The following is a 25,910-nucleotide window of genomic DNA, read 5'->3' on the forward strand; positions in this document are numbered from 1 at the left end:
GTGTCCCCTGCCTTCGCCCTAAGTCGACTGGGATAGACTCCAGCCCCCCCGCGACCCTAGTGAGGATTAAGCGGTGTATAGATAATGGATGGATGGGCTTTGATGTGACAGGGAAAACACTTTTCTACCAACTAATGTAGCAATATGGATTTTTCTGTCAATAACATCCTCTTTTGTGTCACCAAATGCCCTGATGTCTTTTGTGATTTCATATCCCTGGATCTTCCTCTATGTTGGGCATATATTATCCCAAAATACTAGAACTTTTTCACATGTCCAAATTATGTGCAAGTGACTACATGCATAGTTCACACTATCTTCAACATTGTTGTTGCGGTTGCAGTTTTTTACTTTTAGTTTAGGATGTAAAAAAAATACATCAAACGTTTCCATCAAATACTGTCCATTTCTTTCAACTTGATGATGAATGTTGTGTGGTCAACATAGAACGCCAGTCATCCTGTTAGTTTTTTCACATTTTGCTTTAATGCACCTGGAATTATTACCTTTCTGTTTGTGAAGACCCTGGTATAATTTAGAGAGAGTTTCAGTTGTCATATGTTTGTGAGCTTCAATCAGAATACATATCACTGTGCTGTCCTCTTCAGATATATATATATATTTTTTTTTTTAAATGACGCTCTTGAATTCTCCCTGTTGAGTTAATGTGTATAACACTGTCACAAAAAGGCCCATCTTTGAGTACACATTAACAAAAAAATTACAAAATTTAAAAGTCAGCTAGTGATATTTTCGCATCCCTGTGTAGCTGCAAGTCACAATAATCCAAAACAAAACACACACAATGCTTCTGATGTGAAATACGTGATCACAAAAATGGAAGAAAAAAAAAGTAATTTTCTTTGAACTTTTAAACTGATTCAGACATAAAAACACACCTAATCCAAATAGAACAGAGTTCTGGAACTTCAAAATGGTACTTTTAGTCCAGCAGCAATCAGATAATCTGTCAGACACTGGTTGCTATCGTGATTCCCACCTTTTCAGTGGTGAAGGGGAAGAAGACAGAGTTTGGGTGCAGAGAGAGGGGAAGACAGGCAGACTAAGGAAAACGGTCAAAGCTCAAAACCTATAAGTCGTATTAAAAACATCATTTCACTATGAAGCACAATCTTGTTTTGAACAAGCTGATAAATTTTTATGTATGTACTGTGTATTATACAGATTTGATGGCTGGTTAGAGAGACCCTCCATCTCAGCACAGATATAATGGATGTCAATGAGAGTTTTGGTCAGCACACTCTGTGCTCTGAGCTAATTCATGAAAAAACACAGTCTCAAAGCAATGACACTTTAACTGGGTGAAAGAAAATAACAATGCCAACATTTTTATGTATGAATTGTACATGTACGGTAGAAATTGTGAGAAGGAGAAAAGGTTAATGGCACTTTTAAAAAAATAAAAAATAAATCTCGTCAAAATTTAACTGAATGAAAAATCTGAATTTCACACAATTTCATAAAACTTCAACTGACACTGCTTAAAAAGATATCAACACACTGATTCTGACAAATAACACTTAAAGCCTTGTGACCCATTTGAACTTTGAATGAACTTTCTACTATAAAGTATGCTAGAGCTACAGGGTTCCAGATATCAGTAGGTTTTGGCAGTTGTCTGGCTGACGGCCCATTCATTTAAATGAGGATTATTGCAGGGGGGTTTTGTTTGTTTGGTTTTGTTTTGTTTGGTTTTTACAAATTATGTAAATAAAAGTAAACGACAGTAAAAGAGGAAGCACCATATTCTTTATGGGGTAGCACGTTTTGATATAGAATTTATGTGGGTTTTCTCAAAGTTGCTTCAATGCTTATGTATTGGCACACTTAATAATATTTATTATTATTATGATGACGACTATTAACAACAACAACAATAAGAAGAAGAATGTCTTGGCACACTCAACAAGAACGATATTAACATTAATACTACTAATAATAATAATTATACAAATTTCAATAAAATTCAGACAATGATTATAACATTTTCTAGTATTTTTTAATTAATTATTATTATTTTTATTTATTTATTGTTTTACATTAGTCAGGGTGTCTGTGGCTCTGAGATCAAGCCTCAATGCTCCTGCCATGCACAGTATCTTATATCTGTTGTTTACATGTTGTAGCTTTGATTACAAATTATTTTCAAAGGTGCTCTAACATCACAACAAGTCTTTGTAAAGAGGTATGTACAAATCTCTCCACCCTCACGATCCCAGCTGCTTTTCTTTTCTGTTTTTTCTTTTTGTTTGATCGAGCTCCGCAGCGACCAATTAATAAGATGTATTCCTGTGAGGGCGGGAGTTGTGGCGTTTATGATTTTTGGGGGGAGGGACTTCCTCCAGAGCTGCAGTTGGATGGCAGGCAGTTGCTCGGCTGACACGTAACTAAAGTTAAAGGTGCTACGGAGGCCTCGTCGTGGAGCGGAGTTTCAACTTTTCCGTAAGCTTGTCAGAACTGCGTCGGTAACGTTAAAGTCTGCGGCGGCGGAAAGAGACGCAAGCGGGGGGTCGTCAGCGTGGGTTAGAGCCGCATTTCAACCGGGCAGAGTTTGACTTGAAGTCAAGCGAAAATCTGAGCGGCTACTTTGAAGTTGCAGGAGAGAGTCGCTGCTGGATGTAGCTATGCTAAAATAATGTACACAAACGCAATTGGTAGCAGCTAACTCGTGTTTTCTGGAAATGCTCGGGGAGTGAGGTGAGGAGGGGGCTTCTTCGGTCTTCGCCAGGAGGGTAACAAAAAAAAACAAAAAAAAAAAGTTGGGACGGAACTTTCCAGCAGCAGAGACGGGGCTTTCTGGCTCAGACAGCGGGGAGGGGTGCGGGTCCAACATGGGAAACGGGGTGTGCTCCCGGAGGCAGCGGAGGATCTTCCAGTGTCTGCTGCTGGTCACCGTGGTCTGCGGGATGATGTACGGGGGCATGATATCGTATGAAATGCACAGACAACTCAGGAGGACGGAGGCGATGGCGCTCAAGTATCAGCAACACCAGGAGTCCCTCTCGGCTCAGCTCCAAGGTAAACACATGATGTGATTAAGTGTTGTTCTGTGTCCACAGCTGACAGGGCGAATGTCAAACCAGAGCCCGCCGACAAAACCGCAGTTTTATTGTAGTCGTGCTCCCTCACTGACGATCGCACCTTTTAGCACAAACATGGGGACCTAATGTGATTCCTTAGTAACTGTACTTCAATTGGGATTCCACTTTGCACCTTTATAACAGAGGAATACGTTTAAAAATGGTTCAGTTTCCCCTTCCACATTAACTGGTTCTAGCTGGCAGCTTATAATAGCAGGAACAACACTTTTTAAATCCCTTACTGAACTGTTTATGCTATATATCATTTACCTGTTAATATTTTAATCCAAGCTACATTGTTCTCAGCTCCCCTGCACTCACACAGAGTGGCAGTAACCCTGTATTCATTGGTGTTTGTTCCTATCAGAGTCTGTAAATTTGCACTAAACTTTGCCTCATTTTAAACACGCTCTTTCACACACATCTGTAGCTGTACGTAGTTTGTACACTCATTTGTCCTTCTTTAGTCTTTTACACTTTCTTTAAATGCACGTTTTTTGTGAGCAATGAAAAAGCTGGAGACAAATTCCTTGTATGTGTACATATACTTGGCCAACAAAACTGGTTCTGATATAATAGTAGATTAAATATTGTAGGAATTTGGACAGATGTGACGAAACAGAGTATTTGAACACATCACTGTTTTTTTTTGGTGAGTTTTAAGTTGCATTATTTCTTGCTATCTTTTGTAGACAATATAGTTGATCGACTTCCTGAAAATAATAGCCAGATTAATCAATGATTGAAATACTCACTTGTTGCAGGCCATGTCGCGTAAAAAAACAGCCACAGCTGAAAGTTGAAAAAAGTACTTATTTGTTTATTGGGTGTGTGTCAAATGCAAGAACGACTCCACAGAGAACCCAGTGAATCAGGCTGTCTGCCGTCTGACCTAACTGGAGTGTAACCACAGTGATTGCAGCCAAGCTTGGATTTACAGAGAACCTGTCTTTCACCCTTGACCTTAGGTGAACTTCTAATCTTGAGCTAAACCAGGTTAAGGTCTGGGCAGTCTGGGCTTTAAAGATCACCGGAGAGTTCGTATGGTTAGATGGGTCTGCTGTTTGCAGGCCAACTGTAAAAATCAAACACCGCACAGAGCTTAGGTTTACTGGTGACTTGAAACTATGATACAGACACCTGGTTGTGTGTCCCAAGGCTCACCTCAGCAGTATATCTATAAGTCAAGAGGTCAGCCTGAACATCTGTTTGTTCCAGACACTGCTGGAGGGAATGGGAGCACAGTCACCGTAGTTTTAAGCAAAACACACAGATGAAGCGCAAAGTTAAACACAGTTTTAACTTGTGTTTGTCCATCATGACACATGATTAGTGGGACGCTATGTTGTCATGTTGGTCTCTGTGACTCTGTAGGTACATTGTAGTGAAGTCTACAACTCAAAAACAATAGCAGCTTCATACATACACCACACCTATCCCATATGGAGCAGATGACAATACATTTAGCAGCACCTTTGTATTTGAATGCTAATGAGGGAAAATTAACTTCCCAAAAAATGCTGTGACTTCTGCAAACTTCAAATTCAAGTTAATACCAGGTATATATAGAAATCAAAAACAAACATGTTTGTAATGGCCTGTTGATTTGCTCAATTGAGAGGAACCAGATTTTTCTTGTGAACACAATAGCTTTCGTAACAATGCATAGCAGGAAATGTATACTTGCACTAACTCTGCTTGGATGATCTCAATAGATTTTGTTGCATTTTAATTGGGCAAAACAATTTTTTTTGGTTAAAAATAAAAAAGCTTTTGTTTGAATTCTTGACAACAAACTACCAGTATGGTGAGCCTACAAGGTGCACTCAAAAAGTTCTGGTTCTGTCTCTACTGGACATTACCAAAGCACAACATGGTCATGCACATGTGGGCAGTAACTCCTAAACAGCAGTCTTTGTGGTGGAAGAGCCCACAGTGTCCAAGACAGAAGATGGCACTTCATATCAGGAGAGCACCAAGAGAACGCTCAAACTTTTCTTTGACATTCAAGGAGCTGTGCAACATGATTTTGTTCCCCAGGGTCAGACTGTAAGCACCTAATTCTCATGTAGCGTCCTGAGGTATCTGAGGGTTAGCATTCAGTGCAAACGATCTTAACTGTGACGCAACGGCTATTTGGTGATGCATTACGACAATGCGTCCACTCATAGTGCATTGAAAATGTTCTGAAAACACAATTAGCGCTCCCCATCAAAACCAGCCGACTGATAAAGTTTAGTGGGGGAGATCCAGCATGTGTTACAGATGGTGCTTGATGTGCTTACAAAATTGGACTTGGACATGAAGCATTCCAAGCATGGCAGGAGTGTTAGGAGCACTTTATTGCTGTACAAGGGGACCATTCCAAAGGGTATAGTGGCCAAATTTGCTTTTTATAGGCACAGGCTGAACTTTTTGCTTGCACCTTGGACATGTTCTTTTATGTCTTTTGTTATGGAGATTATGGTATAAGGCAATCCAGTTTTAAGTGGGTTTGTCAGTTGGGTGCTGCATCACCCTGATAATTTAAATGGCCCCGCATACTGCCGTAATCCTTCTGAAAATGAAATTACGAAGTGGGGTCAGGGCAGGGTCAGTCAAGTATTGTTTGCAACACTTTTGATTTTAATCGTGCCTCAGTGTCTTTCAAATCCTCCTGTTAACAGCAAAGAGCTTTGTACAGTCTTGATAGTGACATTGTTGCACTTGTTTCTGATGTCAACACACTTTATTCAATCACCTTTTAGTTAGTTATAGACCCAGTTAATATTTTGCCCTACTTAAAAATTTGACTGGTTGCCAGTGTTGTAAAAAAGTGTTTGCATGAAGTCATCTGTTATTTAGTGAGAGCCAGAAGCCACAAAACTATCAGTAACAACAACAACATTCACATTTGAAAATATGCAAATACATACTAATGTGTTTACTTATCTGAGTGGAAAATGGTGCCACAGACATGCAGGTTTTCTTGATCCACCAATATTATGTCTCAAATGTTCTACCTGTTTCTATTAAAAACCCAACTTCAGGAACATTTTTACTTCCCCCATCTTTATAAAAGATTAAACAGCCGTGTCCAGCAGTAACCTCAATGATTTACTCCCTTCATATAAACAAACCCAAACACACTCTGCTGTGCTGACAGGATGTGAGGTTTTGTGTCAGGCCATTATGACACAAGTTTAAAATTAACAGCCAGGCAGAGGACCTACTCCCACATGGCTGTTCAGAACAAGGTTTGTGCCCACATCAGGCAGTCAGAGTGTGCAAGGGTTTTAGCCCAGACTTTAGACCTGATAATTTAATGTAGCCTTTAATCCACCTAACCAGCCATCATCTCACCCCATCATCCACTACTTTTTCCTGCAGATCTCCCATGGAGCTGACCTTAAGCTCTTATCTGTCATGTCATTAAAATGATATGCATACACACTTATTCAGGCCTGTGTTTTGTTTTGCTGTCAAGATAAAAGAACAAACTGCTTTATAACAGGCAACGTTTAAAACGGGTTTCCTACAACTAAGAAGGCTGTTTTTGTCAGTTTTAGGTCAGTGTTATACAAATGGCTCCAATTCCAGTTTGAAAAGCTGCAGTAAAGCCTAGAGAGAATAACCATATAATGTGATGCTTTGAATGAAATGAGTACAGTTTACCTCCATCTGCACTGCTCAGCTTATGCACCACACCCTAACTTTTATTGTAAAGCGATGGACTCCTCAGCCATTCACAAGGCCCCGCACTTGATATCCACAGCAGACTGTTGATTGCTGTTTTTCTTGTCCTATATTTAGATGTTGGCCATAGCTTGGGGGTTGTGAGCCAGCCGTATCGATTCTCTGTTACCCACTGTAACCACAGGCTGGCAGTTGTCAGTCATTTAAAAGGATCAACTGGCACTTTGTGGTTGCGCGTGCACTCTGACAAATGTGTCCCTGTGATTTAACACTCATTCACTTCCTCGCAGACCTCATTGTTTCTGTGTCATTTGCAAAACTTCAATCAAATGGAATTAAAATTAGATCAGTGGCTTCTGTAGGATGAGCATTAGCGCAGAGAGCTCTTCGTACCAGCTCTCTTGAAGGGCTCAAATGTCCAGACTTTCAGCTTTCATCTTGAAGTCCATTATTTTGGTCGATAAGGAAGTGAGTTTCTGACTGGTTTCCCACCTGTCTGAGGTTTCTCAGATTAACTGAGTAACAATTTCAGCAACAAAAAATAGGCACACCAGCCTGGCTCCATGTCTAAGTAGCAGAAGTGGTTTTTCTGAGTATAAAGGTACCTGTGCGTGTTATGTTTACTACTAGATGGTGGAAAGAAACCTGCAGGTATTGCCATCAGAGGAGGAAGTTTGAAACCCGAAGTTTGCTCGGCCTGCTCCTGTGGGAGAAAGCTAGAAATAAATGTAACTGAAATTAACTTGTGCAAAGACTATAAGAAACTCAGGAATGTTAATGTGTATAATTGCAGTAATGTTGAAGTTGCAGCTGTGCAGCATAAAAAATTGTATACATATTATGTGTCTTTGATTTCTTTGGAGTTCTGGTCGTTCTGGTAGAGAGGACTGAATTATGTTCTGTACGCTCTTTGATCACCAAGACAAATAGATACAGCATACATGAAACATTCATACACTACTTGGTGCGTTTTTGGACAAAGTGAAGGTCAGTATCTTTGTTAATCTTACTCCCTCCCAAATTGAGCTTGCCTCTTGTGTTTGTGTGTGTGTGTGTGTGTACACAAGGGTGGGAGTGTGAACACACACAAAAACATCACAGACAAAAATCCTGGTCCCCATTTCCCCAGCCACACCATAAGCCAAATCCAGCCACTCCAATCTTCTCCACATCTAAACCAAGAGGCCAGTAAAGGTCACCGCTATAGAGAGCTCCCTTGTTCTTGCTCTGCAGATGCACTTCAACTGCACTGTAAGGGAAATGTTTCATTGGTCTGGGGGGAAGTCCTCAGACAATCAATGTTCACTCCCATGCTCATTGAAGTTTGAACAAGATAAGAGCACGTGTAAAATGGGTCAGTGTGTCGGTGAGAGATTGGAGACTTTCTTTGGGAATAGTTGCCAGTTGACCACTGCTAATTTGCCATTTAAAGAAACACCAGCAAATTGTGCATCTCTGCATCTAAATATTTTAGGAGTTTTTCTGTAGTATGTTTTCTTCATATTGAAATTATTTAAACTGTTAACGGTCAAGGAGAAAAAGGATTTAACACCAATTATTCACTTGTTTTTTTCCTCTCTCTTTTAAACTTGGCCTTGTGTTTAAGTAAGGATCATTAAGTGTCTATATTAAATCTGCTATGTAAATTATGACTTTTCCTGCTATTAGGGAATTTTATTAATTTAAATGCACATTCAATGGACATCCTTTTTTTAGACTGTAGCTGCTTTGTAGCTGTTGCCCGGCCATGTTGACCCCTAGGGAGAGGGTGTGTGCGGTGTGGCCTGAGCTGAGCTCATTGAAGAGCAACATGGCCTCATCTTTGGCAGTGCGGAGGAGGTACGGCAAAATAAAACCTCCCTAATCCAATGAAGATAGACGTCCTCCTGATCAAGCTTAGAGAAAAAAAAAGAAAGAATTTGGGAAAGGTTGTTGGATTTCAGCCATTTCTGTAGGCGACTAAACCTGAAATTCAAATACTCCTGAGACAGCCTTGTAAAACTTTGTATTGTCATTGCGGCAAACAGTGGTGTGACAGCGTATTATTTCCCAACATTTGACCCTAAATCACCCGGGAAAGCCAGTTTAGCCTGAAACAGATGGAATTGCTTTCACTTGCCACATAATAACAGTATATGCAAAACACGGCAACTGATGCAATGTAAACTGTTTATGCAAATTAATCAAATAATGTAAGAAGCCAATGAAGGGTTGTGTCTTTGTGCATACAAAGGGTGTGCTGTGACACTTGTCATTCAATACGTGGAGTACAGTGAATCAGAAAACCCCTTTATGGCAACACCAGAGTGTGAAGCATTGAAGATTTAAACTGGATCTTGAATCAGGCGACTTTGTTGTCCTGTTGTTTTGTACATTGTCAAAGGTTCAAATTTTTCTTTCTCATCCATTAGTTTATGTAACCAGTACTTTACTATATGACGTAATTTTACATTACTTTATTGCATTGTAACACCAATACTGTCTCTCTAACTGTGTGAGTCTGTTGGTATATCTAGTTGTTTGCCCTATTTGTATCTGTCTCATCTATGTCAGCTTTCTTTTCCTCTCCATTTCCTCTGCTAATTCTCTGTCCTTAGCCAACTGTCCTCTGCTCTGCTCCTCCTTAGTTTCACTGTCTTCAGGGAATTATCACAGAATAGATGTAGCTAACAGTTTATCCTGGAATCTGTTGAGGTGGCACTGAGAGGGGAGAATGGCCACATCATCAGTTTGACTGCCCAGCCCCCAAAGGCAGGAAGAAGTTAAGACTTCATGTTCAGAGTTCAGTTTTTTTAATGAGTGATTCACAGGCTGCCCCCAAGATCAGGACAAGTTATTAGAGCCAGAGTGATTGTAACATGAGAGGTTGTCCATATCTTCTTCTTTTGAAGAGGCTAAGAAGCAGAGTATGTGTTGAAAGCCACTGTTGTCTCTTTTCCTAAGACAAAACAAAGTTACAGAATGCTTTCATGAGCTGCAAAATGAGTATGTCAGGAAGCCTCAGGAGTCCTCTAGAAATACAACTCAGCGGACTGCTTATCAGGCTTCATCTGAAAGAACAAAAGCAACAACAGTTGCAGCAGCTGAACGGACACATGGAGGACGTGCAGCATGTAAACCTGACATTACTTATTCATTTGTTACGTTGTTTGTGCCATGTAACTGTCTGTTGCATCAGCTTCAGGGTACTTGCCTCTATCCTGTGGACCGCTGCCTAATAAAAGAGATTGTTTTTGATTTAATGGTAAACCTGATAAGGGTGGAAAATGGAAGTAATTAAATAGGAATCTGTGTGAGAGGTGAGGAGTGTAGAGGACAGCTGCAGAGATTAGAAGTGAATCTAAAAGCTAAAGCAAGATCTTTGTTCAAATAAAGAGGCGTTCAAGAGATTTTAGGGTATTAAGGGGCATTTCCCACACCTTCACCTTGACAGGATTAGGACAAATGTTGTGAATCACGGCAAAGCATACTTTTAAAAACTCTCCTGCAGTGACCCACTGCCTGATGATTCCCCTATTGCTTAAGGACACTAAAAGCAGCCTGAACCACACTAGCAGTATCTCCCAATGCTGTTGGACTGTCAGTCTTGGGGTGAATACCACAGCTTTCTGCTGACGGAGGAGCTGTCATGTACTCAGATCACAGTCTGCTTGAATAAATATCACACGTGGCTCTCATCAAGCAGAAACGGCACATCCTCTCTCTGTCTGCATCTCTACAACAAATGTTTAAGCATCTGTGACTGTATATGTTTTGGGCAGTGTACATATTTGTATTACAGCTCACTTTCTGTTTGGTTTCCCTTCCATCTGGCCCAAATAGAGTTCAAAGCATTCACTAACCTTCTGTGTTCTCCTTCCCTGTTTTTATAGTCTCTCTTATCGCTGTGTTTTTAATATTTTCAGTGGTGTATGAGCACCGCTCCAGGTTGGAGAAGTCTCTTCAGAAGGAGAGGTTAGAGCACAAAAAGGCCAAAGAAGGTGAGAAAAGTAACATCTACATGATATTCTGACTCTTGAGGTATAACCCCATTCAAAGGAGCTTTGGGAAGCTTATAGCTCATTCTTAAACACATATGGTCCAACAAGTATTAGACTAGAAATAAGAAGCAGTATGTTGTTATTGTTAATCAATTTGGAGAAAAGCATTTGCTCAATAAATGCTATGTGTAACGGAATTTTAATGTTGTGATTTTCTTTTTTTCTTAAATTAATGTGTAGTTTCCTTCACATTGGTTAATGTGATCTTCATCTGTGTTTGATAGATTATCTAGTTTATAAACTCGAAGCACAACAGTCACTGAACAAGGAGAAGGTATGTTTATTCCACATCATTACCATTACTTTTATGACTAAGTAGCAATATCTGTAAACTTATTTTTACACACTGTTTACTTTATTCATGAAGTGTTTTTTTTTCTGTCTGCCTGCAACGCCTTGTTAAACGATTGTGTAAAGCTCTGTAGTGTAACCTTATGTTCTGCTGCCGTTTTGTGCTAGTGCTATGCAAACAGTGTTGCTATAACTGCCACTACCAGCTTTGTAATTAATCTCTTCACCATAATCTGTGGGTACATAAACAGTTTTCCAGGACTACAAAGACTTTTTTTTTGTAACCTTTGTTTTTACGCTCTAACAGCAAGACTCCAGCAGCAGATTCAGCTCTTTACAAGTGCAACATCAGATGTTAAAGGTAATGGATCATCACATTCCCAACACATTCACATTCACTTCTACTTAACCCGAATGTTTCTTTCTTCCTGCTGCTGACACAGAAATCCACATATTTAACCTCCTTTCTTCCTGTCGATAAAACCTGCAAACTATCCCTGACCTTCCTGTACATCCTTCCTTTTTGTGGTTTAGAGTTTGTGCATGTAACAAGGGGTGACTGTGTAATGACAAGAAGCTTTTTATTTGGTCAGAATCAGCATGAGGACCTGAAGAGGCAGTATTACGAACTGCAGGAGCAGCACCAAGTCCAGGGCGAGGACCACAGCCGGCTGCTGGACGAACACAAGGACCGCTTCGAGAAACTGCAGCAAACCAAAGAGGTGGAAGTCTCCCAACTCAAAGGTAGTGATGGCCACACAGAGAAACATTTTTATACACAGTTTGTTGTCATCATTTTACTCACATATACATATGTATTATGTCAGTGCAGTGTAGCAAGGTATTGCTGTCATCATTAAATACTCTGTCTCCATCTCCTGACTTAACAAAATACTGCATGTCTAAAGTGAAAGTGCCTTTTCTGCAAATTTTTGATCCTGCACTGGAAAATGGTTATAAATAGTCATATTTTACCATTTAATATAGGGTTGAAACTATCCTTTGCTACAAGCTCAAGTCCTCAAAAGGAACAGGGATGTGTTTTGCCATAATTGTAAAGTATTTTATATAGAACTGACAGGTAGAACCAGCATTTGTAACATATTCTATTGTGATAGAAATGTAAAATATGAGGAGCTCCAATTATTTTAATGGGTTTTATGAGAGTCTAGTTCTTGTTTCACTGCTTTCTGTCAAAATGCATGCGTTCTTTTAATACATCTGCTGTTTGTTATGGCAGAAAATGTATATAACCTAAGAGAGGAGAACAAGCAACTGAGGAAAGCTCACCATGACATTCACACACAGCTGCAGGATGCACAGGTAAGGACCGAAGGTTATTTCTTGTCTTTCCATATATGTCTGCTTGAGTCTGCCTTTTATCAGTGAGTTTAAGATGTATAGAAATAGTTATCTGCCTCTCTGAAATTGAAGAAGCACAGTTCTGTCAGTGATTCGTGAAAACATATCAGTAAAACTTCTCATTCTCATCTAAAATTTTACTTAAATAAAAATATTTTGGTGGAAAAATGTAAACCTAACATGAATAAATGAATGTAAATGGCTCATTTCTGCTTTTTTGTTGCACCTGCGTGTTCAGGTCCAACATCAGGACCTGAAAGCATCCCACGACCAGCTTGCACTGACACTGGAAGACCACAAGAGTGCGCTGGCTGCAGCTCAGGTAGGACGGCAGCTCAGAGATGCAGTATTATTGTTTACTGCAGTCACTGAATAAATCAGCTCATTGATGCTGAAAATCTGTTTGCTTCACGTATCTGGACATATATGGCTTCAAATGTAATATCTCCAAGGGGTTTTTGTCACATACTTTTATACATAAAGTGTATAATATCACCATGTTAACAGTAGACCTACAAAATCTAAGACACTATTCATGGAATAAAACGGCTAGGTGACAGGGAGATTCTGTTACTGTTGTACAATATGTGTCACTAATCTGAATGAGTCTTTGTTAAGTTGTCAAAACAAATGAGGAATCAGTAACCTGGTGAAAAACAAGCTCATACAGAAAACTAAAGAGTAAGTCCTGTGACCAGTGTGTCCCCAGAGACGATGCAAAACTCCTGATTCTTTATCATCGTCTGTTGTACATAGGATCAAGTGGATGAAAGCATACTCGGCTTTAATTTAGTCTTCTCTGTAAACCAGAAAAATGTGTATTGCAGTGGACTGTATAATCCTCAGTAGAAAGATGCCAGGGGTGTTGCTTGGTTTTTGGCTAATTAGATCAGATATTGCTGTTTCTCCTTGAGAGTGACCTTTGAAATGCCTGAATGGTTTATTGAATATACACTACTCTGCTGATTTCCTTTCCATCTGCGCTGATGGATATTCACTCACTCTCCACTCTTGCCCTCTCTCTCTTTCTGTCTGTCTGCATTTGCTAATTTGTTTTAAAGCCTGTTCTGCTTTCCATCAGTGCCTCTGGTTGAGTACACACACCCCAAACACACGAACACACTCTCTTCCCTTCACTCCAGGGGGTTTGGTTTAGTCAGGACTGTCAGAGCAGTACATCTAAAGCACACTGCAGCCAATCAGCCAGAAACCGATAATGGAGCGACTGGAGTGAGACAAAAGGGACAAGTGAGGAATTTAGGAAGAATTTTTGGCATTTAACCCGCATACCTGGTCAGAATGTATGTGGGCATATACATAGAAAGTGTATACATAGGAAGGGTCCCATCTGGATAGTCACTTTTAAAAGAAATGCCTGCATTACCTGAATAATAAGTGTTAACATTTTCTGATGAAGAAATGTTATTTTTTCAAGATGCAAGTGGAACAGTGGCTGTAATGTTTTTTCAGAACACACGTGTCTTATTCTGCATGCTTTAAGTTGACACTTTCTCACATTTAACAACAAACCGTATTTTAATCTGTCATTACCCTTTTCTGGGACTGACCCAAATGTTTAGAACACAATATATGCTTCAGTGTGCTCTGACATTGATTTTCCAATCTTCTGGAACTCTAGTGGGAGGAACAAGCACCACTCTTCCAAAAGATATTCCCTTATTTTGTGTTTTGATGATGGTGATGGGATTGGGTTCTCTTCTAGCCGAGCAAATTCTGCCTGTAGCGCAGAGAAAACGTTAAAAGATAGCATCCCTTCATCTTTGCACTCCTGGTGTTGTTTGCTGTGTTTTTAATTAAATATTACCATATTTAAAAATCACAATTTAGTACCCTTTAAGAACTTTAAGATAAAAGTGTTGCAACATATTTTCCAAATACGAAATCAATAAAGAACTTGGTTTTACTGTGAAGACTTAAAAAGTATTGTTAATATTCAGTATGCAATCTTAGTCCTGGGGGAGTGCACATTTGGATTTTTAATATCATTTTAGTCACACTTTCTAGTGACCCCAGGTCTCCTTAAATAAAGTTTCTTTCAACTGTAAAATAAATGCTTTACTGTTGATACATAAATTACTACCAGTTGCCTAGATTTTGAAAAATCTCTCTAATAGTAAAACCATTAACAAAGCCATTAATAAAAGGTCCTGAATGTCGTACTTTCTAATTAGCCAACAGCAAAAGTTATTTTAAATGATAAATATATGTAATTTACTATTGCAGACTCAAGCAAAAATCCATAAAGTGTACTGTAGATGTACATTAAAGGTTGACTTATAGAATGGAACCACTTTGGAATAGTAACAATCCGTCAGCATGACTGGTTCCCCCAGGATTTTCTCAGTCTTAGCTTTCCTATTGTGTATGCTGTTCCTTTTAGATGCAGGTGGATGAATACAAGCAGCTCAAGGAATCCCTAAACAGGGTGCCCAACCTGGCAGAGCATCAGCAAAACCATATCCCTCAGCAGCTACAGGCAGCCAACATAGGACCAGAGTCCCATGGCCATGAAAGCCAGCAGGATACCTTACTGCAGGAGACACATAAAGAGGGCGTCATCCATGAAGATCACCAGGCTCACCAGGACACTGATACAAGGGTATTGTGGGATTCTTTGTCACTTATCAGGTTTATCAGGAGAAGACTAAAGATACACTGTGAATATGAAAAAGAAAGGTCTATGATTTCTCTTGTGGCATTCTTCTCAGTTGGACCACACAGTTGAAGAAGTGCACGCCCAGTCCGAGATGAAGCCACACACCACTGTATCCCAGCACGACCAGGCCGAGAGAGACGAAGATGGAGAGGGAGAGGCCGAGAGGAGGAGGGAGCTGGCGGAGGAGGAGATGGCCCAAGCAGGACAGCCTCAGAAGCTGGAGGAGGATCCTGACCAACTACAGGAGGAAGAGGAGGAACCAGAACAGGACCAGCCAGACGAGAACGCCTTGGACCGACACAGACGCCAGCCTCAGCCGGTCAGAACTGGTTTACACTACTTCATTTTATCTAAACTGGGTTTGAAGTGGCTTAAATTTCCTGTACCTTATTTGACAACTTTTAATTTCAAGCGACTGACATTTACAACTTGTATACTTACAAACAAAACCAGTACAAAAGTTTACAAACACTTGTAAAGACCGTGGATATCATGGCAATCTTGAGCTTCCATTGACCCCTAAAAAGACCTACAATTTTCCATGATGGAATCACATACATCTTTGTCACAAAAAAACAATCATGCCTTTTGGTTCTTTGTAAGATTTATTATATGACTCTGAAAATATCACAAAATCTGCTCAGTCAAAAATATACATACAGCAACTTGAATTATCAGTTTTGGCGATGTAGAAAGTTTCATTAGACTCTGTCAAATGAGTGTATCAAACGGGCAAACAAATGCTTTAAGCGTAAAGTACATGGTACAGTTGTGTCACGGCCGCGATCAGGAAGAAAATACAAACCTTCACCTGCTGCTGAGAGATGAAGAGTCAGGAAAAGTAAGAGTCAACTAACAAGCCCCAAAAAGCAGGTCTGCAATGATTTAGAAGCTACAGAAACACAGATGTCACTGTCCACAGTGATTTTTCAGTGCCATGGGCTGAGAGGCTGCTATACAAGAAGGAAGTTCTTGTAAAAGCTGCGCCTTCAAGCGCAACTGAAGCTTGCTGCTGTTTACATGGACAAAGAAAAAAGTCTTCTGAATGTTTGGTTTTTAGATGAAACAGAAATTTAGCTATTTGGTGCCAATGACAGGAAATATGTTTGGAGGAGAGAAGGTTAAGCCTTTAATTTCAACCAAACCTACTGTCATGCATGGTGGTGGTAGTATTATGCTCTGGGGCTGTTTTGTTGCCAGTGGAAATGGTGCTTTACACAAGTAAGTGGAATAATAAAAAAGTAAGCTTTACCTCTCCATTCTCTAGTAAAACCTACAATCCATCCATCTATATACTGCTTAATCCTCACTAGGGTTGCTGGGGGGCTGGAGTCTATCCCAGCTGACTTAGGGTGAAGGCAGAGGACACCCTGGACAGGTCACCAGTCTATCACAGGGCTACACTTAGAGACAGACAACCAAGCACACTCACATTCACAAGTTAGAATCACCAATTAACCTCAGCATGTTTTTGGACTGTGGGAGGATCTGGAGTACCTGGAGAGAGCCCACACTGCACGGGGAGAACATGCAAACCCCACACAGAAAGATCCCAGGCATCCTAACTGGAACGCTCACCGGGAATCTTCTAGGTGCGAGGTGACTGTGCTATCCACCGAGCCACCTTGCAGCCCCATTCTCCAATAAAACCTGAAATCATAAGTCTAAAGGTTGGGTCTTGGATGCAGTTGGGTGTTCCAACAAGAAACACACCTCAAAAGTGGTAAAGGAATGGCTAAATCAGACAAGAATTAGGATTTTAGACCGGTCTTCCCAAAGTCCTGATATAAACCCCACGAGGAATCTATCAACTGTGCTGCAGAAACAAGTCTACATGAGAAAACCAACAAATTTAGTTGAGCTGCACCAATTCTGTTAAGAGGAATGGTCAAAGATACAACCAAAAGCTTGCCAGAAGCTGGTGAACAGCTCCCAAAAGCATGTAGTTAAGGTTTAAATATTTAAATGTATAGACTTACTGTATGTATCTTTTTGACCCAGCAGATTTTGTCATATTTCCAGAAGACCTTTAATAAATCTATGAAAGAACCAGTATGCATGACTGTTTTTTGTGACAAAGATGAATGTGTTTCAATCATTCCATCACGGAAAATAAAGAGTTGAAGAGTCACTGGAAACTCAAGACTCCCATGATACACATGGTCTTTACAAGTGTATTTAAACTTCTGTTAGCAACTGTATAGTGGAAGTTAAATTGTGTCAGAATGGCTTAATTGAGCAACATAACAAAGCTTTTAATTATAAATTAGACACGCGTGTCCTTGTCATAATGAGTACACAGCTACTGCTCAAATCAAAGGTCCCAGTGGAAACGATAGAAATAACAACCTTTTAGTGTTTACTTCTTTGATTACTGACAGCTTGCACGTTGTGTGTTCTGCTCGTTGGTGTATGCTGTCAGTTTCATCTCCCAGAAGACTAATAATATCATCCCACCACATTTATGTCGGAGATTAGCAGGAACAAAGTGTGTTTGATTTGCTCTAATACTTTCCCTTCCTGTTCTACACGTTCCTTCGGCATGTCTTCTCTTATCTCTAAGGATCCCAATGTTGAGCTGCATCAGGAGCCACAGCTGCAGCACCAGGCACCAGCCCAGGTGGAACATGTGAAGTCAGCCTACGAGCAGCAGCAGGAGCAGCAGCGCCTGGAGGCTCAGAGGGCCGAAGAGCGCAGGCAGATCCAGATGCGACAGGAGAGCCTGCAGGCCCAGAGGGAGAGGGTGCTAAAGGAGAGAGAGCAGAGGCTGAAGGAGGAGAAGGAAAGAGAGCAGCAGCAGCACAGAGATGCCGACAGACGGGAGCAGCAGCTGAGAGAGGAGCACCAAAGGTCAGACTTCAACAAAGTGCATGAAGAGTTTGCTCGGATTATCAAAATTGTATTCAGAACTACAGTATCAGTGGAAATAGATCCACCTCCATGTCAGGACAAAGGAGGCAAATGCAGTTTCATTTGTCTTGCAGAAAACATTGAAGAATATAGTAAATTTTGACAAATTTAGGCTTTTTCAAACATAATGAAATTGATTGAACCGGGCGTGGTGTACTCTGTCTTTAGCCTTGTTGGTACAGTTGCTCAAAAACCACATGCAGATAAAAAAAAATTAGCTGCTTTTAATTTTATTACTAGTTTTCATTGCAGGGATGTCGGTAATGACAAATTTTCCTGTTGAGTAAGTGAAAATTTAGACTGAAATAAATTTAGACTAAAAGTGCACTCAAAACTGTCAAAACTAAGCACATTTTGCATGTATTTGGGAGCTAGATGAAAGAATTAGTCACATTTTTAAGTAACCAAATTGATTTAAATTAAATGTGTTGCACTTGTGGTCGTGCATATGAATGTGTTATATCGGTTTGTTTGGAGCGTGACTAACGTTAGCAGCGCTAGCACCAGCGGGCATTCTGTCCTTGCAGGTTTACATTCATGTGCTGTTGCTGAGTGTGGTTCCAGATTGCCCCAATCATGTGGTTGTATGCCATTTTATTCTAACACACATGCAACCTTCATTTCATTTTCTAGATCAAAACACTGTCAAACTGCTTAGGTTTTACGAACATACTGGTTTTGGCTCGTTTAGATGGTCAGCAAAAGGGTGGGACTGCCAGAGCTGTGGTCATGGGTGGCCTTTAGATTCAAAGACTTAACCAGTGTTGTATGTTGTTTGTAAAATTTGGTGTTTCTGGTGTAGACCAGTAAGGGTAGCAATGTTTATTTGTTTAGGTGACTAGTCACACATATCCCTAGTTAAAAGGAACATTTAATGAGACTGGCATTTCCCCTCATTGATTAATTAACCCCAGCAAGTACAATTTCCCTCCTGCTGGCTAAAATTAATTGACTGTGATGTTTGCTACTGAACAAACTAATAATTCCTGATAATTATTAGCAGTAACACCATACATCCATAATCCAGGAGGAATCAAACTAGGACAATGCCAAAGTTAGCGGTAAAGGGATAATTCCTCCAGGAAGTGACTTATAGTTAGATATGTATTGAGAGCTCAAGAGAAAACAACTATAACTGCAGCGTGGTGAGCACTAAATGTTTAGACCCTGCATAATTTCCATATTTCTTGGAATTAGGGAATTGATTTTGATGTTGTTTCACGTTTCTGGTTTTCTTCTGTTATTCTTGTTAATAGGAAGAGGACAGAGTATGAGAACATTGACAATGACATAGTCCAAGGAGAAGAGGAAGGTCACACTGACGATGAAGAAGGTGAGATTGAAAGACTATGAGTGAAAAGTCCTGGGAATCCAGATCAGCAGTTAAAAGTTAATATTTTAAATGTTTGTCATTACTGCATGTTAGTAACATAGGAGAAAGTATTTTCTTTCTTAGTGTCTGATTGCATTAGAAAAGCTCACAATAGCAGATGGTTGCTTTAGTGAATCTTGTTTGTGTGTTAACAGATAGAGATGTTCACATGTTACATGAGGAGGAGGAGAAGCAAGAGGTGGATCACAGAGTGCCTCCACATCAGCAGGTGATTGTCCGTCTGTCAGCCTTTCCATCCTGCTCTCTCCATCTGTTAGCATGTGTCTTCAGCATCTGTCTATCCCCGCAAGCTCATTCACTCATTTAACATTCATACCAGCGTATCATGTGTCATACATTCATTCATCAATCCATCAAAGCATTGAATGCGTAATCACCCCACCCCACTGTCCAACACTGCAGTATTCATCCTCGCTCTCTCTGTCTTCCACTTGTCCATCAACTAAGTGATCTATTAAATCTCCTGAATACCAGCAAGGGAATCCATACAACTTCAGAGTGCACTGAGTTTTATTCCAACTATCATATCTACCTTCAAAATTCCTCACCACTGAAGTTTTATTGTATCCGCTTTATTATATCTCTAGCTGTTATTTTAAATTTATTGCACCTTATATGTTCCATTATTATTCTAGCTCTTCTTTATTTTCCTAAATTTTGTCTTATTTTGCTATGGTTTCATCTTGTTCAGGGTGCTGTCGAAGGTGAGCTGGACCCCGAGGATGACCCCAACAACCAGGGAGAGGATGAGTTTGAAGAAGCCGAGGATGAACGGCCGCCGCACAGGGTTGCTGAAGAGGAAGAAGACATTGTAGAAGAGGAAGAGGAGCCGGCAGTGCCAGCCCAGCGTGTAGACGCACACCCAGGACCCGACCAACCTGCTGTGGAGGAGGAACTAGTGGTGAGTAAGAGGACAGATAAAACAAAGGAGAGATTCAAGGCAATGTTCGGGTACACAGCAGCTATATTCGGCACCAACTGAACCAAATGCAGAGATTACAGCTGCAGGAAGACATTGAGTGCTGAAGGGGGGGCAAGAATTTGTGAGTGAAAGATGTTCACAGCTGAAAACACACACACACACACACACACACACACACACACGCACGCACGCACAAACGCAGCATGGTAGGATGAAACTGATGATGAGAACTAGAAACATCCAGGAAGGGGAGAGAACCTCACGATCTAGGATAAGGAATTATATTGAAGTAGTGTTCTAACTTGTTTGATTTGTGTGCCTATCAGATGGCTGGAAACCCAGATCAACAAGAAGATAATCTGGATGACCAGTACCAAGAGGAAGATGAGGTAACACACGCTCAGACATGTTTTACACATTGAGAAGCAACACAAAACACATGACTGAGCAATAATAGCATGGAGGACAGGCTGCACAAATGTATTGTATGTCTCAGGCAGACCCAAACACCAGGACAATGTAGCTCTGCAGAGCAATGATCAGTGTGTCTTTGTTCTGACTTGCCATATCATAACAACAGAATTGCTGTATATGTAACCCTTTTGTCTGGTGTCCTCAAGGCCCAGGAGGACATAGCTGGTGGGCAGAAGAGAGAGGAGGTAGAAGAGGAAGGAGAGGACCCATATAACGAGGAGAACATGGTGGGTTCTTTAGCGAACTGGTCAGCAGGTTTCTGACTTTCAAAAGAGATTCATGGTGATCTGTAACCTCCACAAACCCACAAAGGGAGTTACAGTGGCATACTATGGAACAACGTGGAAATGCCACCCCAGCTCAGTAGGCACTTATCTATTCAGATCGTGACCATCAATGCAATGTTTAGAAAAATATAGACCTCCTTGAGATAGAAGTTGGGGATTTGCCCAGTCACATTAGTAGACAGTTTGCTTGGATCCGGCATATAGTGGCTATCAGATGACCTGCACCTGAAAGTATACAGCTGTGTTGTCTTCCAGTTGAGGCAGGATAGATTCAGCTTTCATTCCCGGGGTCTTTTCATCAGGTCCTTATAAGTAACATTGCACCCTTTAAGAGTTACTGGACATAACAGTTGTTTTGCACGGTGAAATGTTTTTATATCACACCTGGAAATATATGAACCATGCAGGGATTCACTTGTGTTAGCACGAGCGTGTGTGCATGTCTGTTTTGTCCCTGTAACTTGAACCCACGCCGAGTCATGATAACTGAGGGAGATCAGGTGTTTGAGTCTGTCGGGGTGTCGGGTTTTCACCTGGGTTTGGTTCATTTCATTCGTCCCTGAAGGAAATCTGTATGGAGAAGCTCGCAATATGTTCAGCTACAGAAAATTTACTGTTGTCTGTTACCTAATACTAAAAAATAGGTATTCCATTTGGGTTGTGATGTTCCTTTAGTGATTTAAGAAGTGACATCTCCAAAATGTACAGATCTTTTGATAACCAGCAGTCCACAGTGCTGTAATGACATCTGACTCCTTTCTGCTCTTTAACTAATTCTCACTCCTGACCTTGGAGAACAATGGGAGTTTATTCATGGTCCCCAGTTTATGCTGGGAGTACTGTATGTGTGCACTGTTTAAGGTGGAAACTTGTGAATGTAATAAGTTAAATTTTTTCACTGCACCTGAAGCAAGCGGTATAAGTTCCTCAGCCCCTCCTTTTCTTTGACAGACTTACACTCCTGATCAAAATCTTAAGACCAGTTAAAAAAATTGCAGGAATTTGCATGTTGCACTGTTGGATCTTAGGAAGGCTCCAAGTAGAGCTTCAAAATGCAAAAAGAAGAAATGGGAACAAGAGACCAAAGGTTGTGAGCAGGAAATTTATTGAAGACAACAATTTAACTCCAATAGGCTGTTCATCAGCTGATCAAGAGTTAAAGACCACAGCCTTTAAAAGCCAAAATCTGTGCAAAAATTTGGATTCCATGTCATTTCCTGTCAAGTAATCGCACTGTGAAGATCTCTTGATGGAAAAGGCAAAAAAGCTCACTGTCTTTGAACGTGGTGGGATTGTTGACCTGCATAAACAAGGCCTCTCACAACGTGCCATCGCTGCTGAGGTTGGACTCAGTAATACAGTCATTTTCTTAAAAGATCCTCAGGGTTACGGAACAAGTGGTAGACCCAAAAAAATCTCACTGGCACTGAGCCGGAGGGTCCGAATGGCTGTTTGTCAAGACAAGGGACAGTCCTCGTCCCAAATTAAGGCCATTACTGGTGCTGACTGCAGCCGAATAACCATCAGACAGCATCTGCGAAGGAAGGGCCTCAAAAACAAGAAATGACTTCAAAGGCCATGTCTTCTTCAATGCCACAAAATTGCCCATTTGGACTTTGCAAGGGAGCACCAAACATGGGACATTCAAAGGTGGAAGAAAGTTTTGTTCTCTGACAAGAAAAAATTTAACCTTGATGGTCCTGTTGGCTTCCAACGTTGCTGGCATGACAAGGAGATGCCACCTGAGATGTTTTCTACGCGGCATAGTGGAGGGGGAGCCATCATGATCTGGAGTGCTTTTTCCTTCAATGGAACAGTGGAGCTCCAGGTTGCGCAGGGGCGTCAAACAGCAGCTGGCTATGTGGAGATGTTGCAGCGGGCATCCCTCATGACTGAGGGCCCTCGTCTGTGTGGCAGTGACTGGGTTTTTCAGCAGGACAACGTTCAAATTCACAATGCCCATCTGACCAAGACCTTTTTCCAGGAGAATAACATCACTCTTTTGGACCATCCTGCGTGTTCCTCTGATCTTAATCCAATTGAGAACATTTGGGGATGGATGGGAAGGGAAGCTTATAAAAATGGACATCAGTTCCAGACAGTGGATGCCCTTCACGAAGCCATCTTCACCACTTGGAGCAACGTTCCCACTAGCCTTTTGGAAACACTTGCGTCAAGCATGCCAAAACGAATTTTTGAAGTGATCAACAATAATGATGGAGCTTCGCATGACTGAGTCAGTTTTTGACACTTTAATTTCTGTTTTAGGAGGTTTTTGGGTTTTTTGAGCTGGGGTCTTAAACTCTTGATCAGCTGATGAACAGCCTATTTGAGTTAAATTGTTGTCTTCAATAAATTGCCTGCTCACAACTTTTGGTCTTGTTCCCATTTCTTCTTTTTGCATTTTGAAGCTCTACTTAGAACCTTCCTAAGATCCAACAGTGCAAAATGCAAATTCATGCAATTTTTTTAACTGGTCTTAAGATTTTGATCAGGATTGTATGTTTCATACTCCGCCTCTCACTTTGACTGCAACTCGAGCTCAGTGGAGCTTTCACTTTCCGCTTCATTCATGCACTGCTGTACAAAAGGCAAATTATCACTCCATGCCTCAAGTGAAATACCCGTAAATGTTTGGAATTGTTGTGTTTAGTGAAAAAATGTCAGAAATTGAATGTTTACACAAGTCCTTGTAATGGCCATTCAATCATACTGTGTGCTTGTGATTCACTCCAGGATGAAGTAAAACACCAGGAAGGACCAAGAAAGGAGGGAGATCACAGACATGGCATGAACAATAACGAGGAAGAGAATTACGAGGAGGAAGAAGAGGAGGTAGAGGAGGATACAGCTGGTCGAGACAAGGGAACCAATCGGAGGGCAGAAATGTAGGAGGGGCGTGAACATTGACCAGTTGCGGTGCCTTTTTGGCTGCCTGTAGAGCCAGTCAGGTCTTTCTTTCTCTTGATTCCCAAAGGAATAAAACCAGCCATCCATTCAGAATTCCAGTTAGGAAAATTGGGATACCATGCCTGGAAGATGGGGATGCTATTCTAAACACTGTGGGGTTGGAACGGATCAGCTTACACTGTGGAAAAGGACACACTTGCAGGGCGCAAAGGGGATATATACTGTATATTTTTTTTATTTGTTGGCTTTTCTGTCTACTCGCACGTCTGCCTGATTGCCTGTTTGGTTCTGTTTTTGTTTTAACAGCAGTCAAACTGAGAATGTATTTTTATCAATGTGCTGTCTTCGAGTATGTGTAAAGAAAGCAAAGATAAATTATGTTATTCTAAATGTCCTCATGTGCAGGCCTCTGTATGTATGTTTTCTGTAGACGGTTTTATTCTTTGTAGAGCTCAAATGTTAATTTACATCTTGCATTCCAATCGATCAAGTCGTTTTCTGTTATTTATTGTTGACGGTAACAACTCTGACAATCGTATAAGGTGCAACATTTCTATTTTTTTCCCCTGACTGAAGTAGTTTGTGTCCTACCGACTTTCACAAACTTCTTGAGGCTGATACACGGGAGCATTTTCACCGGATCTTTCTGCAAATGCCAATCAGTGACATTTCAGGTGAAGCTGTTCTTTGCTCTTAGTGTCACACTGACATGTGCCTTTCTGTTCTTGGAAACCTTGTTTAGGTTGTAGTCATTTGAAATTTGGTAAAGCATTTTATTAGGACAGGAGAGATACAAGCATGTCAGTTAGTGCTGCAGCTCTTGTATAATGCTTCAGCAGTGCCTTAAACGGTGAACTATTTCATGTCAACTGTTGGTGTGAATTCAATTCACAAACCTAATGCATTTCACTGCAGCAACTTTAGTCTACTGTACAATGTATAGTAAAATGAATGCTGTCTATGTGTACATTTCTTACTGGTTATATTTGATACAAAAAAGTGGGATTTTGATAGTATTGAACCATGTTTGTCATCTGAATGGTGTGTGTGGAATAAAGAGGTCAAAGGATTTCAGTTAATTGTGATTATATTGTCAAATTCTGTACCTTACACTTTTGGAAGATTTAATTTAAAGGTGACAAGAATCAGTCATCAGTGAAGTCCAAGTAGGAAACCCTACACTTACTTTTAGGATGCTCGTAATTAAAAAAAAAAAAAAAAAAAGATATATAAATTTGGTTGTTGTGTATCTTTTCAAACATGTTTATGAAGAAAACCTGAGTGAAAAATTAAAGTTGTCAAGGACATGACAAATTGTGAAGTAGAGATCCTGGAATGAAGGGTTTTAAATGGCAGACAAGTCTGTCTAATGACATCTGTGCACATTTTTCTGGGGAACAATGTTTAGGTGGGTGGATTGTGCCAAAGTGACATCCACATGAATGCCAGGACCCGAGGTTTCCCAGCAGGAAGTTGCATTGTAACGAGATGATCAATGTTATTTACTTAATCTACCAGTGGTTTTAATGTTGTAGCTGATTGGAGGACATTCTCTAAAAAGTTTTCTTCTAGGGATTGCCCAAACAAATTTTTTTTGCCCCTGATCCAAAAAAGAAGAAAAATTATGCTGTCGCTTTACAACACCTGTTAGACAGCAGATTGAACTTAGGTTCAAGCCCAACAAAGCTGATGCTGATCACTTAAAAATAAAAAAAAATATATATATATTTTTTAAATGCTTTGACTAACTCTGACACAAATTATTGAGATATGATCAACACATCCCTACCTTTTCCCTACCTCCCTTTTATAGGCTTCAGAAAAGAATATGAGATACTGCAGTCCAAGTGAGGTTTGCTCCAACAAAA

General features: G+C 40.5%; 1 protein-coding gene across 1 annotated transcript; it reads left to right on the plus strand.

Moving 5' to 3' along the window:
- The first annotated feature begins 2,372 nt into the window (after positions 1-2,372).
- On the plus strand, positions 2,373-25,121 carry golim4a (golgi integral membrane protein 4a). The gene is made up of 16 exons (XM_008285522.1): positions 2,373-3,039; positions 10,682-10,756; positions 11,041-11,090; positions 11,415-11,468; positions 11,701-11,851; positions 12,348-12,430; positions 12,708-12,791; positions 14,871-15,089; positions 15,199-15,465; positions 17,710-17,996; positions 19,313-19,389; positions 19,584-19,657; positions 20,141-20,350; positions 20,698-20,760; positions 20,992-21,072; positions 23,869-25,121. Exons 1-16 carry the CDS (start codon positions 2,853-2,855, stop codon positions 24,022-24,024), a joined length of 2,118 nt encoding a protein of 705 aa, XP_008283744.1. The 5' UTR covers positions 2,373-2,852; the 3' UTR covers positions 24,025-25,121.
- The last annotated feature ends 789 nt before the right edge of the window (positions 25,122-25,910 follow it).

Source organism: Stegastes partitus, unplaced genomic scaffold (assembly GCF_000690725.1).
Source record: "Stegastes partitus isolate 25-593 unplaced genomic scaffold, Stegastes_partitus-1.0.2 Scaffold406, whole genome shotgun sequence".
Lineage (NCBI taxonomy): Eukaryota > Metazoa > Chordata > Actinopteri > Pomacentridae > Stegastes > Stegastes partitus.

Bases quoted from the DNA above. Each gene is read 5' to 3' on its own strand.
- golim4a (XM_008285522.1), top strand. From the start codon at position 2,853: ATGGGAAACGGGGTGTGCTCCCGGAGGCAGCGGAGGATCTTCCAGTGT. The intron at 12,792-14,870 runs GTAGGACGGCAG...TGTTCCTTTTAG, and splicing joins GTGCGCTGGCTGCAGCTCAG to ATGCAGGTGGATGAATACAA. The intron at 17,997-19,312 runs GTCAGACTTCAA...TCTTGTTAATAG, and splicing joins CTGAGAGAGGAGCACCAAAG to GAAGAGGACAGAGTATGAGA.